Source organism: Haliotis asinina, chromosome 1 (genome assembly GCF_037392515.1).
Source record: "Haliotis asinina isolate JCU_RB_2024 chromosome 1, JCU_Hal_asi_v2, whole genome shotgun sequence".
Classification (NCBI taxonomy): Eukaryota; Metazoa; Mollusca; class Gastropoda; order Lepetellida; family Haliotidae; genus Haliotis; species Haliotis asinina.
In genome coordinates this window covers 98,747,997-98,767,023 of record NC_090280.1, presented here as the reverse complement: position 1 = coordinate 98,767,023, position 19,027 = coordinate 98,747,997, and the positions used below count along the sequence as shown (strand labels likewise).

General features: G+C 40.6%; 1 protein-coding gene across 1 annotated transcript; it reads right to left on the bottom strand.

The window, feature by feature from the left end:
* Nucleotides 1-1,890: 1,890 nt before the first annotated feature.
* LOC137284917 (ninjurin-2-like) lies at nucleotides 1,891-8,475 on the bottom strand. Its single transcript, XM_067816968.1, has 3 exons — nucleotides 8,417-8,475; nucleotides 4,989-5,061; nucleotides 1,891-4,267 (listed from the first exon to the last, which is right to left on the bottom strand). Exons 1-3 carry the CDS (start codon nucleotides 8,419-8,421, stop codon nucleotides 3,905-3,907), a joined length of 441 nt encoding a protein of 146 aa, XP_067673069.1. The 5' UTR covers nucleotides 8,422-8,475; the 3' UTR covers nucleotides 1,891-3,904.
* Nucleotides 8,476-19,027: the final 10,552 nt, after the last annotated feature.

Genomic DNA, 19,027 nt, shown 5'->3' with positions numbered 1-19,027 from the left:
CAGGGTGCAATTGTTAAATACTCCTACAAACATCTTGGAATACTCTTCCCTACATGGTCATGTAAATATACACAAACACTATCGGCGAAAATAAACAAGGCATTATTTTCTATTTAGAAGTAATTTTACTTGATGGCGCAGACGTGTGAGGAAGAGTGACAGTAAATTGACACATTTTATTTTAGAAATCTCTAAATGTGTTCTTGGCGTAGGTAAACATGTTTCTGCCAATGCTGTGTTAGCTGATTGTGGCAGATATTGTATAAGTGTTGATTATTATGCTAAATGTGTAGGATACTGTTATACACTTCTTCATACATCTGAAAACGGGTATCCTAAACAATTTTATATTTTGATGAGAAATCTAGACTCAGCTGGTGTCAACGTTGAGCTCAGGCAGTCCTTGGATGGGTGACCGTGTTTGGCAGTTTGACTCCTGAGAGTTCTGCCCCACAATGAAGTACATGTGATACATGTGGTCTCACCTTAGGCAAGGGAATTTGTTCAAAATCGACTCTGTTCACCCAGCAGAAAATGGGTACCCGGTTGGATAAAGTCATGTGACTATATCCTTTTAGATCCAAACAGGCAGCTTGGGTTATCCGGGGTAATCCGCCACGATATGGCTGAAATATTGCCGATGTGACGTTAAATATTAAATCAATCACTCACTCACTCACTCACCCACTCACTCACTATCCGGGGTAATAAGAATCAGTTTCTGATTAATCGCTGCGAGTAATCATATGGTGTTTGGAGACATACTATAGAAGATGAATTAAATGTTATTCCTTGGGCATCATATGTAAAACGTTTGTTAATCACAAACGGGTTTGGATCTTTGTGGGTTAGTCACGATGTTGGCAATATTCATCATTTTATATCAGTGTTTAAGCAGAGGCGTATTGGTGTAAAGGGTTAAGCATATTGAGTAGAATTACTTAATCATCGCATTTAGCTTACTGCAAGACAATTGAATAATTATTTGATGTAGAGCTTTATGCTTCAAATGTAGATTTTAAAGAATACAGACGATATTTATGTATACTTAGACTTCATCACCACCCCTTCCTTGAAATCTAGATCGTACATGTATATAAAATGTGCAACACTGACATCCGAGGAGATGGGTTATATTTTCTTTTTGTCTGTGATGCATATGTAATTACGAAGTATATATTTATCAAATTTTGATCAGTGTTCAAACATCATTAAGTTGAAAAAAAAACCATGCAGTGTATTCTTTAGAAAAATGTGTAGTAAGCACACCCTCTTGATCAGATCAAATGTGTGTAAATAATGTATAACGTCTATATTGCCTTGTCAAACATGATGTTTCGTATCCTATGATGGCCTACCTACAGAAAGTAAACTGTCTCAGTCAGTGTTGCACGCGCATCTCAGTTGGATTTCTATTCACGGAATAATTAAACCTGATCTCATTCACTCACTATAAAGGTCGCACACTGCTGGCACCGCTGTGAAACAATTAAAACACAATCGGTGTTTGTCGCTAACAGCAGGCGACGGCGTGTGCCTCCAGCAGGCGACAGGGTTAAAGTTGTCAACAACCACTGTCCCTCTTTTACAGACGATGAAAATTAGGAATTGTCCTTTACACTTTCTGTCTGCCTATCTATGCAGTCAGGAAGGAATGGGACTGTCACTGAATGCTTTGATTGTCGACAATATTCCCGGCATGTGACAGCGGCCCCCACATAATCGAGTCTCCACCAGTCGAGTGATGTTGAGCATGAGCGCTTGGGACACGATGACACGGTCAGAGATCCTGAGCACCTGGTCCTGTTAGTCGCCGCTTACGACAAGCATGGTTTGCTGAAGACCAGTGTCTTGCCCGGATTTTCACGTGTAGTCGCTGAATGAATCAAATGAATAGAAATGAAACGTTTTATTGCTAATAACTTCCATATATTTTTAAAAAAGTCGTTTAAGTACTGTATCTTGTAACCGGGCGAGTGAGTTTATTTATAGCAATATTCCTTTTAGCAACGTTCCAGCAATATCAAGGTGGAAACACCATAAGTGGGTGAAATACACATTGTAACAGGTTGGAAATCGAACCCGGGTCTTCAGTGAGATGAGCGAACGTTTTAACGTGTACATCCTGAACCTAGCTTCAGAACCTGGCATCCATATTGTTTCCTCTCTGTGTGTATCACCATGCAAACGTTTGAATTTTAGAAATCAAATCCAGTTGCTGGAATATTGCTAAAGGTGGTATAAAAGTAAACTCGCTCGCTAAATAAATGACAGTCGCGCAGCATTGCATATATAACAAATCGTTTATAGACACAGTCATAAATTCTAAAGTTTAAAAAAATACATGAATAGATAAACACATATACAACCCCGGTACGTCAGTCTGTATGATCAAGGCAAAGTTTTCTCATTAGTGAAATAACAGCCACCTTCAGTCAGGCAACTCAGGCAAAAGGAGAGTTCATTTCACGATTATGACAATATCGTATGCAAGGGTTCATGTGACAAAAATGTTTCATAAGTTCGGACTCAAAGATTCCACAAAAAAAGCGCATAGGACATATTGTGCATTTAACTGACTACAAGTACAATTAGCCAATAAACTATAGCCCATGGGATAGGAGTGAGTGAGTGTGTAAGTATGGTTGCGTGGCGTTATTCCAGCAATATCACGGCAGAACACAAGAAATGGGCGTCACTCACTGTACCCACGTGGGAAATCGAAACCGGGCTTTCAGGGTGAAGCGTGCACGCTTTAACAATTCGGCATCTCAGCTGCCATATAAAGGATAGGGACGCACGTGTTTGTCGATAATCCTTACCACAGAACCAGTAGGAAATACACAAGGGCATTGCACATTAAACTATTCAGGGCACATCCTGTCTGTTGTACTGCTAATCGCATAGCGGATTTGTGCACCAGGATGTTCTGATGACTGGTTCAGATCACAAGGAAACGCCTTGCACTGGCGGATCCCGCGCGGCGGCGGGGTAGTCTAGTCGTTAGGCGTTCACTCGTCACGCCGACGACCCGAGTTTGATTCCCCACATGAATACAATGTGTGGATATTGCTGGAATATAGATAACAGCAGCGTAAAACCCACCTCTCACTCACTCATCCCTACTACGTGAAAGTGACATGCCACGAGACAACTGCAAGTTAGTTCCAAGTGGCGTTAAAACCAAAATCACTTACAAAAGCTACCGTTTTTCGCCCTTTCTGAGATGACCATTCACTCGTGATGAAAAGCTTGAGCTTCTTTTAGTTCTGGTTGGTCTCATAAAGGGCCAATGAAATAGATCTGTTTGATCTTGTAAAAGGAATATACACTTCTGAGAGTTAGAATATCGTCAGAGTCTCCGTTAGATGTTGAGTAGCTTATACTAGTATTCAAATAGCCATGTACACATGTTAGAAAACTATAAGACTTTATCGATGACACCTTTTATTTCTATGATGCGACGTTTCCATATAGCTTCTTATACCGTTTTCAAGCAAGAGTGAAGCAACACAGCACAGAACCGGCTTTATACATATAACAGGGATTAAGTAAGACAGCATATAGGAATGCATAAAGGAATTAACAACAACAACAATGGGACGGGAAATAATACGGTAACAAAGCCAGGAGACCAATGTTGAGGAGGCGGGACAAGGTGTCCATAGCATACTATATATACTTCTTCTATGAAAGAAAAGTAGTTGTCCATAAAGTATTATACTTTTCTATTATCCACCAACTTCTAAAATGCCAGTCAAACAAATCATATACACATGTGTCAGCAGCAACTAAATCACATGAACAGCCGGAAGTAGCATCTTTTGTTTGCGCAAAACAATCGGCAATCACCGACACTTATCGATGTTTGTGTTCAGTAAATCCAGTCTCTCTGTCGACATTATCAAGCGGAATGTTTCATATTGATATCAAAAGCATTGACAAATACGTTGATGATTGTTATGAAAAATATCAGGATCACCACAGAATTATTGAGCACTTCTGATGTTTTACGCTCTTTCTCAGTACGCATGCGCCTGAATCCTAAGATGATGATGAACATCCCCGCGATGGTCTGAAGTGTGATCGACAGGAAAATGAAGACGATGATTGTGTAGTGCATGCCATTTCGCTTCTCCGACGGTATCAAGTACAAGGTGTTGAGCTGTGATGCGTTCGCCATTAACAGAGCGATGTCCAGCATCCCTTGGGCAACTGTCTTCTTGGTGACGTAGGAGCTACTGTTCAGCATCTCCTGGTCTTCTTTCTGCGGAGGTAACAGAGCGAGCGACTGAGTGAGGTTAGGGTTATGCCGCACTCAGCAATATTACAGCTATATGGCGGTTGTCTGTAACTAATCGAGTCTGGAGCAGACAATCCAATGATCAACAGCATGAGCATCGATCTGCGCAAATGGGAACCGATGATATGAGTCAGCTAGTTTGACCACCCGATCCCGTTAGTCGCCTCTTACCACAAGCATATAGTCGCTTTTTATGGCAAGCATGTGTTGCTGAAGGCCTATTCTTACACGGGTCTCCATAGGCATGGAGGTAAAAGAACAGACACTTCACGGTCTTGTATACATGTACCCTACGTTCATCCATCATCCGTGGTTACATGCTCAACGGCCTTCTAAAAGACGTAACGATTCGGCATTTGCTGTTACTCTGGCATCTTGTTGCATGAGAAGAGATCCAAGATCGTGAACACACTGTACTTGACGGCCATGTACATTTGTGCCTTACGTTCATCCATCATTCGTGAATACATGTACACTGAAATTTGGCTTCGCACATTATTGAACCCATGAGGAAAGTGAACCCGGGTCCTCTGCGAGAAAACGCTTTACCCACTAGACTACCCCACGCCCACCAACGTAAAGCTGATACAATTCGATTGTGCAATACAACCTTGAGAACCGTAGTTCTGGTGTTGGGCCTATATCAAGCACATATAATGTTGTGGTGTCTGACAGATGTACGTACTTTTGGTGGATTGCGTGACCCCATAATCGCAGTCCTCTCATTGGCCATGACTGGTCTGAAGTACAGGGAAGGTCTGAAACACGAAACACTGATGGTATAATAGCCGTGTCGCACTGGTAAAACACTGGAGGTATCCTAGCAATGTCGCAGCACTGGGGACACAGGAGTTCTTATACTAAAACCACACAAAGAAACATGCCTTTACCATCACAACATCACAAAGAGGAATACTGACGGTACCATTACATCACACAGAGGGATAGTGACGGTACCATTTCAACATAACACAGATGAATAATCGAGGTACCATAATAGCATCACACAGGAATACTGATGGTACCATAACAACGTCATAAAGAGGACTACTGGCGGTACCATTACAACATAACACAGAGGAGCCTTGGATGTATAATCAGTCACATTGGGGAACACAGAAAGTATTACAACATCAACAAAGTATTACACATTGAGGGAATACTTGAGATATTATCACATCACTCTGAGGGAATACTTGAGATATGATCACATCACTCTGAGGGAATACTTGAGATATTATCACATCACTCTGAGGGAATACTTGAGATATTATCTCATCACTCTGAGGGAATACTTCAGATATTATCACATCACTCTGAGGGAATACTTCAGATATTATCACATCACTCTGAGGGAATACTTCAGGTATTATCACATCACACTGGGGAACACTGGATTTTTAATCACATCGTACTGGGGAACACTGGATTTTTAATCACATCGTACTGGGGAACACTGGATTTTTAATCACATCGTACTGGGGAACACTGGAGTTATTATCAAATCACACCGTGGAATACTGGGAGTATTAAAAGAACATTTCACTGGGGAACACGGGAGGTACTAGAACAATAAAACTGGAGAACACTGGAGGTAGAGGGCACATCTTCAAATGTATCAAGTAGATAACGATGAACTTTATCCGTGGCAACAGCTGTTTTAATCGATGGTAATTATCAGCTGTTTGTGTTTGTGACGTGGCATTATAACAGTAATTGTCATGCAGCAGGGGGAGACTGAGACAAAGTAGACAAAGAATGACATTAACAGAGCGTTACTCATCACCATGAATAAAGGACACTCTATACTTAAAGACCGTGCCTGGAGTTAACCAAATAATGAAAATAATCACTAACTTCATGCATTCCTGCAACGACAAAGAGCCCCATGAAACCATCAACTCAATGTCATATATCTATTGCTCCCCGTGTGATATCACTGTTATGCTGCAGCTGTGCTCCAGGTGCTACAACACCTCTGTTGTTTCCTGGTTCTGTTTTAGCCATATATCTATTGTTCCCCGTGTGATATCACTTTCATGCCACAAGTGTTCCCCGGCAGGTGCAACACCTATATTGTTCCTTGGTTTTGTTTCTGCCATATATCTATTGTTCCCCGTGTGAATCGCTCTTATGCCACAAGTGTTCCCCGGGTGCTGTACTACCTCAAATGTTCCCTGGTTGCCTTGCTGTTATTTATTTAGTCTTTCCCGTATCGCTGTGTGAGTTTAGTGAGTGAGTTTAGTTTTACGCCTCTTTTAGCAATATTCAAGTCATGGCGGAAACTGGCTTCACGCATTGTACCTATGAGGGGAATCGAACATGGGCCTTCAGCGTGACGAGCGAACGCTTTCTCTTGCAAACAGAACTGAAACAGGAACTGTGAAAGCTTGTACGCTAACAAACAATCATCTAACTGTATAACTTTTAACACTGATACACTATGTAATTGGACTTCCTTCTCCGACTTCTCTCCGTGCATATACTAGCATATAGACTAACATCACACAATACATTTATCATTTTCTGTTTCAAATATTATTCATATTTCATTCATTATATACAGGAAGATAGACATCCAACAAGGATAGTGAAAAGCATGTCAGTTTTCTGTTTCAAATAGTGTTTAATCTGTTATGCATTGATTATAAACAGAAGGCTTGGCTACCAAAAAAGATACAGAAAAAACCGTATCATTTTCTATTTCTCTGTTAAGCATTTATTATGAATAGAAGGCTTGACTACCAACGAAGATACAGAAAAAACGTATCATTTTCTTTTTCAAAATATTACTACATTTTCAACTATGCGCTAGAAAACAAAGATAGAGGAAAACATGCGTATGGCAAAATGACGTGGCCAGTGTCATTCAACAAGGAGATCCGCGCGACACAACGATCGTAAGTCTACGTTGAAGGATTGGAGTTAGACAATGTTAACATTACAATAGTCGTGAGTCCGTCGTTATTTGTACATGCAAGTGATAGCTTACCAACGGCGTTCCTCCGTACAGGCTCAGGTCATGTACACAATTGCTATGTGTAACTGCCGTTATTTCCCTACTTGCCGATATACAGTTATAATCCACGTTTTAAATTGGCGTGGGTCAGGACTGAGATTTCAGAGAAAGGTTACGTACAATCGGTATCACTGCAGGGTTATGAGGAGAAGTGACATGGCTCATGCAGCTGAAACAGACATACTGTCATACCAGAGCATTTACGGGTGGGCACGCCCAAAGAGAACATTTCTGTGCGTTCAAAACCCACGAATAAAATCTCCATGACAACTTAGTAATATTAACTAGTGGTTTCAAACTGTTCTGGTCCAATACAAGGTGGTCGTTGTGTCCAGGGTACGTTAATGAGTAGCTGGTCTGCTGGCCATACATCCTGGTAGGGCGATTACCAGACCAGTTGTAATTTGGGCTAAGGATAAATGTAACATACCAGACACTTGACTATACTGGAAGATGAGAATGACATCTAGAGCAACACACCTTCTCCACGGCACAATATACTGTCTATGGCTAAACATCTTTTCAGCATTACGAATAGCATTGAAATATTGTCTTGTGCAGTCCACTACATTTCGAACAAAATGATAATATCTTGAGCTACACTTGTATTGTCTTGAGGTAAGCAGCTTGCTCTACTACCAGTATCAATATTATCTAGAGCTGAACGCCTTCTCCATTACATTATGTACTAAAGGGTAATATTTATTGTCTGCTGACCAGTGATATTGTAACCTTGTGTATTGACGATTATGGTGACATTGTATGCAGACGAATGATAAGGTAACATTCTGTACAAATGATAATATGGTAACACTGTATAGCGACGAATAATGTGGTAACACTGTAGACATAGACGAATAGTATGGTAATGCTGTCTGTAGACGAATGATATGGTAACATTCAGCACAAACGAATAAAATGGTAAAACTGTCTACAGACGGAAAATATGCCTTTGGTAACATTGTCTGTAGACGAAAAATATGGCAACATATTATTAACATGTGGTAATATATCTACAGCTACAGAACTACTCTATGACGATACAAATACTATGACGTTGTTATCTAAAACTACATCGCGTAAACTACACTTACTCCATGGCATGTGTAACAGTAGTCGCGCGCACTCCTCTCCTCTCGCTACAATACAGTGAAATATTTGAACAGTCTCTCCCGTACTGGTTCACCTGCAGGCGAACAGTGTCGCCTTCATCTCACCTGAAATTCTTGCCAATCCTTGTCGTCTCAAAAAGTCCATCAATCAAAATTACGAATATTTATCCCTAACTCGTCCTGCCCATAATCAGATTCCCCACTCCTATCCTCAAATCCCTCCACACTAACAAACATTGTTTCGCTTACAGAATAACTTTGTCACGGTTCAACAGAGCGTGTAGATAAGGATGGGTTATATAGTAAAAGCCATTTAAAAGCGATAAAACATTAACGCTAAACTTTAATACCTGCAAAATAATAAAATCCCACTGTTATGAATATTGCACTTAATACTACATGTTAAATACCGATATTAATATGAATACTTGTTATGTACCAAAAAACGTTTTTATGAGTGAACATCTGTGTGGTAGTTACCTTAAGTGAGGGTGTCTCGAGCTAGCGCTTCAAGGGCGTGAATCTATATGTGATCTTGTTTCAGATCCAATCTGCGGTCCAGTGCTCCCAACTTTTGTCTGTGTGTGCCACAGCCACTAAACACCAGCTCCATACAGCGGCGACTGCTGATGTGTCTGACTCATATAGGCGGTACCACCAGACCTGGCGCTGTGGGGAAAATGGTTGGATGGTTTGACAGCAATATTGTCGCTTTAGATAACAGGTATTTTTTAAAAAAAATATTTGATTTATTTTTAAGCTTATTGTTGTTGTTGTTGCTTTTATGTTGGTTACTTTTGTTGCTTTAGTACATTTTGCATTAGTTTTTTTTTCTTTGGGTTTTTCTTTTTCATTGTCCTCATTTTTTGTTTGTTTTGGTGGTCTTTTGGTTTTGGTGTTTCTTTGATGGTAATGGTGGTAGTGTGTGTGCGCGTGTGCGTGCGTGTGGGCGGGCGGGCGTGTGCTTATTTTTATTTTTGTTTGTTTGGGGTTTTTTTGTCGTTGTTTGTGTGTTTTTTTGGAGGTGGGTTGTTTTTGTTTTTATTTTCTTCTTTTGTTTTAATTTTTTTCCTTTGTGTGTGTGTGTTGTTTTGAGTTTTTTTAATTTCATTTTTTGTTTTGTTTGTTTGTTTGTTTTTGCTTGTTTGTTTTTGCTTGATTGTTTTTTTTGTTTTTTTTTGTTTGTTTTGTGTTTTCTTTTTGGGACGGGTGTTTTGGGTGGGGTGGTCTGGTCTGGTCTGGTAATGTGGTGATGTCCAGGTATGGTGATGTCAAACAAGTAAAAGAGGAGCTGTCTTGAGATAAATATTTCAACTGAGGACTGTCTGCAGTGACGCTCTAGTAAATGTCAATTGGAACAGTGGTTTGGCTAGGGACTTGCTCCATGATATTGTCATAACTGTGCCTTAAAGGAGAATTTCTCAGACTTAAGGCCGAAGGTGGACAGTTGCTGACAACCTACTGCGGAATGGTCCGTACTATAAAACATCCTTCAAGACGGGGTGAGGGAAGGTCGGGAACAATCAGAGAGAAAACAAAGAATCGGTCGTCATAAACATTTTGTTTCGGAAAAAGGCCTGTGCTCACCCTATTACGCTCGTTTCTGGTGTTTCCCGTCGTGATTTTGCTGGAATATTGTTAAAAGCAGCATCAAGACACTCACTCACTCACTCACTCACTCCGCTCCACGCCACGCCACGCCACGCCACGCCACGCCACGCCACGCCACGCCAAGATTTACATTTCTAGAGGACTTTTAAATATTTTGTTCTAGACGCTTCTCAGTGCCACTATCGCAAATTAATACAATGGTTGTTATCCCTTGGCTATCAAAAAGGCCTGTTTCTATTTCAAAAGCCACTGAAGGCAGTAAATTTAATATCACATAATGATTTGATTTCTTGTGCTTCTTGAATTAAGCAAAGTAACTGCACTTGTCCTTTTCGCCTCAAAAACAAACAGTAATCTGGTAGATTCATATCCTGAGTGACAAGTGCACTTGATCGATTAATTGGTAAACCGAATGAATTAATTCGATGTACACTACTGAGAGTGAAATGAATCTGTATAGGGACAATGCGCGAAATTAATATTGAATCAATAGTCCGAGAACAGTGAGCATTGTGTTTCAGAAAATAATAACTTGGATATTTATGGACATTGTGAAACAACGGATATTCTACATTGAGGCGTTTCTGAATCATATTTAAAGCTGCCATTACTTCCGAAAGTGATAACAAGGACGGATTAAAACACTGCTAAAACAAGTTTGAATGCCAAATACATTCGGGACTTTCCTGTCGAACAGTCGTTAAACGTGTTAGTGAATCTGAGAGAATGTTCATAGGAATACAAATACTCTTCTCAACATCTTTATCTATCCTGCGACCTTATTAATACATCTTTGAGTATTTTCAACACAAATATGATTATGAAATACGAAATACGATCCTTGGTTTTAGCCACAGGTGAGTACATCTAGCAACACGGCAAGCTTCTAAAATATTTTATAAAGCCATAAAGCCATAACTAGTTGACACACAGCGCCAGTCTTCGACTAGAGAGGTATCAGAATACCGACGACCAATCTAACCAATAAACCGGAGAATTATTCGCTTGTACGCATATCCTGCTGAAAAATGTTAATATACGGAATTCACGTTTTATTGAACATGTATATTCAGAACTGTCCAGTACACGAACAACTCAAGATTTGTCTGCTTCACACATGATACACATCTTTACATATCTTTACAATATTTACACGTCTTTACATATCTTTACAATATTTACACGTCTTTACATGTTTATGAAGTAAGTAACAATGCAGTGAGTACGTACCACGAAAGGTTTGGCAACTGGCCATGTCTCTCATTCCTGATAATTTATCACAGGAGTAGATGGGCCCATTTTTTAGAAAAAAATGTCGATGTGCGGCATATGGGCGAAACACAACTCCCAAGGTAATTTGTAACTCGGTAAGGTCAGAAATATCTCGATTCTGGAAGGTAACACGTGGCTAATACCCCAGAGACGCACATACTTAAAAGTTCAAAGAAAGACTTATGTCAACATAAATGTAAACTTGACGTTAAGTGGTAGAGATTATCACTAATTTTGTACGTGTAAGACTGCATTTATCTAGAGTTGTCTTGCAGAAAAAGACTGTAGTTTAAGAACCTGAAACGTGTGACGATCCCGATTAGAACTGATCTTCAGAAACCAATGCTTGTTGAGGCGAATAACGGGTGGTCAGGGTTGCACACTAAGTCTCGTATCTCAGTTGCATTCAGCGATGATGTCGATCACTGAATTGTCTGGTCCAGAATTAATTATTTACAACACGCCGCCATATCGCTGGGATATTGCTGAAGCAACAAACGAAACTGGAAACATGGGTGAATGCGTTTTACCCCGCTTTCAGCAACATTCCAGAAAGACCACAGCTTGGGACACCAGAAATGGGCTTCACATATAGTTACCATGTGGGGAATTGAACCCGGTCCTCAGCGTGACGAGTGAACGCTTAAACCACCAGACTACACCACACGCACACTAAAGAATATGAAAGTACTGAAAAATATAGTAGGTAACAATAATCTCACAAAGGTAACAGGGGGTAAACAACATCGATTAATTGCAGTAAATTTCCTCCCATGATTTGCCATCACAGAATGTATATATCTTTTACAACATAACCATTGGTCATCCTCCTCTTTCAGTGCATATCAGTGTATTAAGGCACATATCGTATCATCTTATGACGCACATCGTCAGATCTCACAGATCGAAGGTTTAGGTATTCTTTTCTCACCTGTACAAGTAAAGCGACCAATGTTTCTTAATGGTCCGCAAAATAATGTGTATATACAACTCCTTATGGGTATCTGTAACCATCCCATAGATGTATTAGGAACACACACAACATGGTCAAAACATAGTCTGGTAAGTAATAGTAATAATAGAGTGCCCGGGTTCTCCACCGGGAGCACAACCCTTCTGACAATCTGGGTAATGCAGAAGGCTGTAGTGTTGGGGAGCCTTCACATCCTCCGGAAAGTTCTTGGTGGGTTCGACTAGGTAATCCTCCTGGGAGAAGTCTCATTCGCTGTCCGGGCTGCGTGTAGAGGGAGCAAGGGCCCTGAACTAATGATGAGCTTTACCAGCCTGACTGTGCCAGGATCACCAGAACCCTCTCTGCTGCATTTTAATCTTAATCTGTAATCTGTTTCCAAATAAGTAAGTTGACTTAGTGTCCATGGGAGTTACAATCACCTTAGCGCTCTGATCACTTTATGAAACGGGACCCCGGGCCTAGATAAAGCTGTCTTAGTGCTAAGATAGTAGTGCCATACATTAACATTAACTTACGACTGTCTTAGAGCTAAGAGAGCTTCGAAAATCTAGGCAAATCTGATGTGTTCTGTGCGTTTTGCTCTTGTAATGATACGGGCTGCAGTGTTTTTAACACATAGTGCCGATGGATGATTGCAGACGCAAGAGTCTGTCCTGGACACAAAATGGCTGTGAACAAGTACCCTTGTGGTTCCAGTATCAATATGTAGTTCCATAGAGGAATCGAGGCTGACCTGGCCACTTTTTCAGCTTTCTTCCCTGATGACATGGTCCTCTCAAGGATTGTCTGGGGTGATACGGTAGCCTAGTGATTAAAGCGTTCGCTCGTCACGTCGAAGACCTGGTTTCGATTCACACATGGCAACAACGTGTAAATCCCACTTCTGGTGTCCCCCGTCGTGATATTGCTGGAATATATTTTAAAGTACTAATCGTGGATGTCCACTCTATGGAAAGCTGGTGAAGGTCAAGTGGTACAAGCAGAACAACGTCATGATTACCAATGGATCTGAGGATATCGTGTACTTTGACCAGTGCAGTGTCAGTGCTGTGTCTTGATTTGTATACCGACTGAAACGCTGACTGAGTCTCGCTGGAACTGACTTTTCTATTACTTTGGGCATAAATGGAAACTTAGACCCAGGACGTTAGTTTCTGGACACATGTGTGTCAAATGGTTCATTCTTGCAGTGGAATAATGACGGCCTCTTGGAAGTAGTTGGGACTAACCGAGTTGTAAGAGGGGTGTTGATATGAGGTGACAGGTCTACAGGTGTCCAAGCTACCTTTGAGAATCCACACTTGCAGGGAACAGCATCGATTATTGAATTCACCTCTTTAGAACCAGTAGCATGGATCGACACCAGTTCCTCAGTAAAAGTACTATCCCGTGAATATGAATGTAACATATATTCTTCAACGTCAAACAACACATGGCTACGTAATCGAAGTATTCTGATATGCATAACAAGATTTATGACAAGACACTACACACAATGTCAAGATATATACATGATTATATTTCCCATTAACCTTGTCACAAGTAAGGAATCGGACACAGAAATGATCTCTAGAATGTATCGACAGGAGCCAAGCTCCAGCAGCTGACGTACTTCCGACATTTCAAAAAGAAACGATTCGCATCTTCATCAAGAGAACCCGAGTTTAGCTTTATTGGTGATTCGTTAAAGTTCCTAAGGGATTGAGTTTTCCTTTTTGGTTTAAAATGGCTGTAACACGCCTTTCACTACCTAATACCGGCGTGCCAATGCTGGGCACGTTAGTGGTTACGTGTCATCTTATCCCGATTGTCGTTTATCATGATCACTGGACCTTTTAGCTCAAATCCGACAGGCCATCGTCATATATGGAGTCTTATGTGCGGCGTTAAAGAGTGCGTTTAGTTTTTAGCAATATTTCAGCTACAATATTGCGGGGGACACCAGTAATGGACTTCACACATTGTACCAATGTGGAGATTCGAACCAAGGTTTTCGGCGTCACTTGGGAGCGTTGTAACCATACGGCTACCCTTCCGCCCCGAGGCATTACAGGTCAAACAACTCACCGCTCATATGTTCACCAGAGGCACTGATGATCTGATCACGGTCTCGGGAAGGATCGGGTTAGAATATTGGCTTTAGTAATCCATGTTTGTCGTAAGAAGCGATTAACGGGATCGGGTGGCCAGGCTCGCTGACTTTCTTGACACGTCATTCATTGGTTCTCAATTACGCAGATTGGTGTTCATGCTCTTTGATCACTAGATTGTCTTGTCCAGATGCGATTATTTACAGACTGCCGCCATACAGCAGGAACATTGCGGAATGCGATGTAAAACTAACCTCACTCCGTTCACGATAATAACGGCAGGAGGTTAGACATGGGCATAACTACCAGCCAATCACGCACGTACAGAGATAAAACTATGGGGAGATGCACCATACATTATATGTCGGTCGTAATGGCATTCACTTCCTCACAGTGTCATCCGACCTATGCCGTGGCATTTCACTCCAACAGACTGTAAACAATTACTGCTTCTACTGCTGCGGCTGACGGAAGTAGTGACGCCGACGACGATGAAGACAATGACGACGGGGACGATGAAAATGATGATGATGATGATGATGATGATGATGATGATGATGATGATGATGATGATGATTTAACAAGTGCCTCAGATGCCCGAATTTCACACAGAGTTTCACTTGAGGGTTTTTCCGATGAAAATGAAGTATCTTTTCGCTTGGTTTGATTGTACTCCAAATGTACTGCAAAGTGGATTAATTCCATACTCGATTATTTATCGACCACCTCCATGTAGCTAGAATATTGCTGAGTGCGCGGTTAAACAACAAACAAACAATCAGTTGTGACTGATTTGTTGAGATTATACATCCTGAAAACAGGTCTGTTTTGAATGTCATATCATGAGGAAGTCGTCATTCACAATCAAGATATTGTACAGGCATGCTTTTTAAAGCACACATAAATCGTTGTTTCCATACACATCCAACTGTCCTCATAAATTGTGTCTTGTCGAATGGTGCCACAGTCATTACCATCTTGTGCAGGTATCACAAACTGATAATCTATCGGTAGAGCAGGACATGCTGATCACGTCCACAAACACCTGGTGTCGTCACTGATGCTGCTGATCCATCTATACAGTGTCATCTGTATCTGGAATAACCGAGACTCTGTAATCTATGGTACTGATGTTTCATATAGTTTAACAGCAAACAAGGATAAACTGTTTCTGATATTTAATTACATCTTCCAGAAGATCCCAGAACCGCAAATTTGTTATAGCAATTTTGTGTATGTATTGGGGACTTACACTGATAATAAGGTTCAGAGTCTATAATGTTTTCGCACTTGTGATAATGGTATCCATCTTGTTTAAAGAACATGATTTTTCCCTGATGTACTGCTTGACAAGTATTAGATGAGCCACGACCTGACAAATGACCCCAATTATATATGGGAACGCCCTCCAGAACATTCCATTTGAAACAAGAAGGAAACAGGTTGTCGTCTAAGTATTGAAAAGTTCAATTTCCCCATCCGAATCGTGTCGTGATTGTGTTTTTTCTGAACTAAATCACCCTACGAGACTCGTACTAAACAGTAGCGCTATTGACTTCAAGCCATGTATATATGTATTGCACGTGCTTAATTGCAAATCTACCTGTAGCAACCAAGTGTATTCGTCCAGATTACTTGCCCCTCCTGTTTGTCACAAACGCGTTCACTGCGCTGGCTCATCTTATACCTGCCAAGCAGTATATGTGGGCAAATCTGTATCCTGGCACCATCTAATTGTACATACTTCAAGGCTTCATTTACCTCAGCTGTCTTTGACACCTCCCAGTAGAGATCTTCATAAAAAGATTCTGGAAATGTATTGGGTTAATTTAAGTTTGATTTTAGGTTTAAAGTTCTTCAGATGGTATTATCAGTGTCTTGACCATTTCGTGTCTTTAGAGGGAGGATGAAGTTTGATGTCTGTGTGACAGTATGTTTCAAGCAACCATATTGCTAGAATTAAGAGATGGTAAAGATAGCTTTCCAGTTGTCATAATGTGTGTTCTAATATCGCGATACCTTCCTTACACCAGGTGTATTCTTGACATACCAACATTGCTACCCAAGTGAAGGAATCAGTGTGCACTACAACCCAAGTTGTATGTGAGGCAGCAAAAGATTAAACAAGGTCTGACATTAACCATCTCATCCCACTGGGCACAAATTCACAGCTGCATGAACAGAGGTATATCCTGTTAAAAGTCACTTACCTAAGATTAGATCACATGTGTTACTGTGCTTCACTGACTACATATAGAGCTACAGATGCCTGACTTCTTGGCCATATGGAAATGTTTGGCAATATAAATGCTCTGTCCACTATATTCTTCTTCTGTGGTATACTGATTGCTGTAATTTTAATGTCATATAGGCTGGTATTGATCAGTAAAAACTGAACAGGCAAAGTTTCATATATTTTTATATTTCCATACACAACATAGTCTCATGGTATAAACAGATATAATGTACAACACCTTATTATGTACACAGACCTGTAGACTCAGATACAAGGAATGTAGTGAAGTGCTTTTACACAACACCGGACATGGGAAACATGTTCAAAATTGACAGCTACTTTGGAGAAATATACTTTATGTGGGCACCATAAAAAATGACATGCAATATATGGACATCTTCAGAGTGGAAATATATTTTAAACGCACCTACGCATAAAATGCTTTATCAGACATTTTGGGATGGACAGGTCACCATAGAGTCCTGACATATGTGTTTTATTACCAGATGTTCTTTGTCAGTTGCAAAGATAACATTGCGTATCCACTGAGATGTAACTGTGCTCTGAATGGATGGCCTCAATAGGGCAACATGAACTGAGAGGAAACTATGCTCTGGATGGGCGGAATCAATTGGCCAACATGCACTGAAAGGGAACTATGCTTGGAATGGACGGCACCAAAAGGGCAACATGAAATGAGACGAAACTATGCTCGGAGTGGATGATATTAATAGGGTAACATGCACTGAGAGGGAACTATGCCCGGAACGGACGGCACCAATATGGCAACATGTACTGAGAGGGAACTATGCTCTGAATGGATGGCAACAATACGGCAACCTGTACTGACAGGGAACTATGCTCTGAAGGGACGGAATCAATAAGGTAAGATGTACTGAGAGGGAACTATGTTCTGGAGGGACGAAATCAATTGGTCTACTGACAGGGAACTATGCTCTGAATGGACGGAATCAATAAGGTAACATGTACTGAGAGGGAACTATGCTCTGAATGGATGGCTCCTATAGGGCAACCTTTACTGAGAGGGGACTATGCTCCGAGAGGGCAACCTGTACTGAGAGGGAACTATGCTCCAATAGGGCAACCTCTACTGAGATGGAAATATGCTCCAATAGGGCAACCTGTACTGAGATGGAACTATACACAAATTGAGTTGGATAACATCTACAAAGAGAACTAATCTGGACAGCATGGAAAGAGAAACTTGTATTAATAAGCCAAATAAGAAACTGTAGTAAACAAACCATGTCACACAGACACAGGCTTTAAGCAGACCTCCAACATGTTCTAAATGTACTAAATGGAAGACACAACTGGAGACATAATTCTTAAATTGTACGGTCTTACTGGAATGAAATAGCACCTCTCACATTCTCACTGTAAAGTCCTATTCTTTATACAATGACCTGATATATAAGTATATTCCTATAGGGAATTACGTTTGCCAAGGGAATGTCTAAATGTGCAAACTAGAATGTTTGTATGTTACTGGTAACCAGGACATCTTTCATTTAATGATAGGCAGATGTCTTTGTTGGCTGACAGTGACACTTACATATCTGTAGGAAATATTGTATACCTACCATCTACACATCCTCACAGTAGGTATACCATCTAATTATTAGCCTATATCTAATCAAATCTAACGTTCAAATAATTATCTTCAATTTTCCTCTGGACAAGACACTGGTATGATTTACACTGTATTTTTGAAACCAAATAAGGTGACTTGATGAAAATGTATACTAGTGCTGAAACATGAATACAAGAGGGAACTGTATTATCGGAGCTCGATCAAGCATTAGTGTTCCTCTTAGAATTGTTCTCAACAATGGTTGGTATAGCAAGGTGTCTGTGCAATACAGGTTGTGTCTCTGCATAGATGATGTACTTGCAACAAAGGGCCCCACTGAAGAACTATAGTGGGTACTGGGGTTGATTTGAGTGAGCTGTCAGGGTCATCTACTATTTGGCTTTATACTGGGTAAGGGCATGCGAGACTTCAAACTGGACAAAAGCATGTGACTTCACTCTGGGGAAAAAATTCTTCAAAACGGGAGAAGAATTCAATAAACCTCAAAAAGAACTTCATTAGGGTGGAGAAAAAACTTCACAAACCGTGGAGAAGGAACTTCAAGATGACTGGAAAGATTCTAGTTTAGGTAGGCACAAACTAATATGTCAAAAAGGAAAGAGATTTCATAATGAGTAGAGAAGAGATTGATAAAGGGTAAAGGTTGGACATGACTCTGTGCTGAGATTTTAGAGGACTTCAAAGCAGAAGAAATCATAGTTGGACACCTGAGTCTGCTATGTTATGGACACTCTGTAGCTATATGGATGATTCAGATTTTGGCTTTGAAAACAAATTGAGACTTCATTAAAAACAC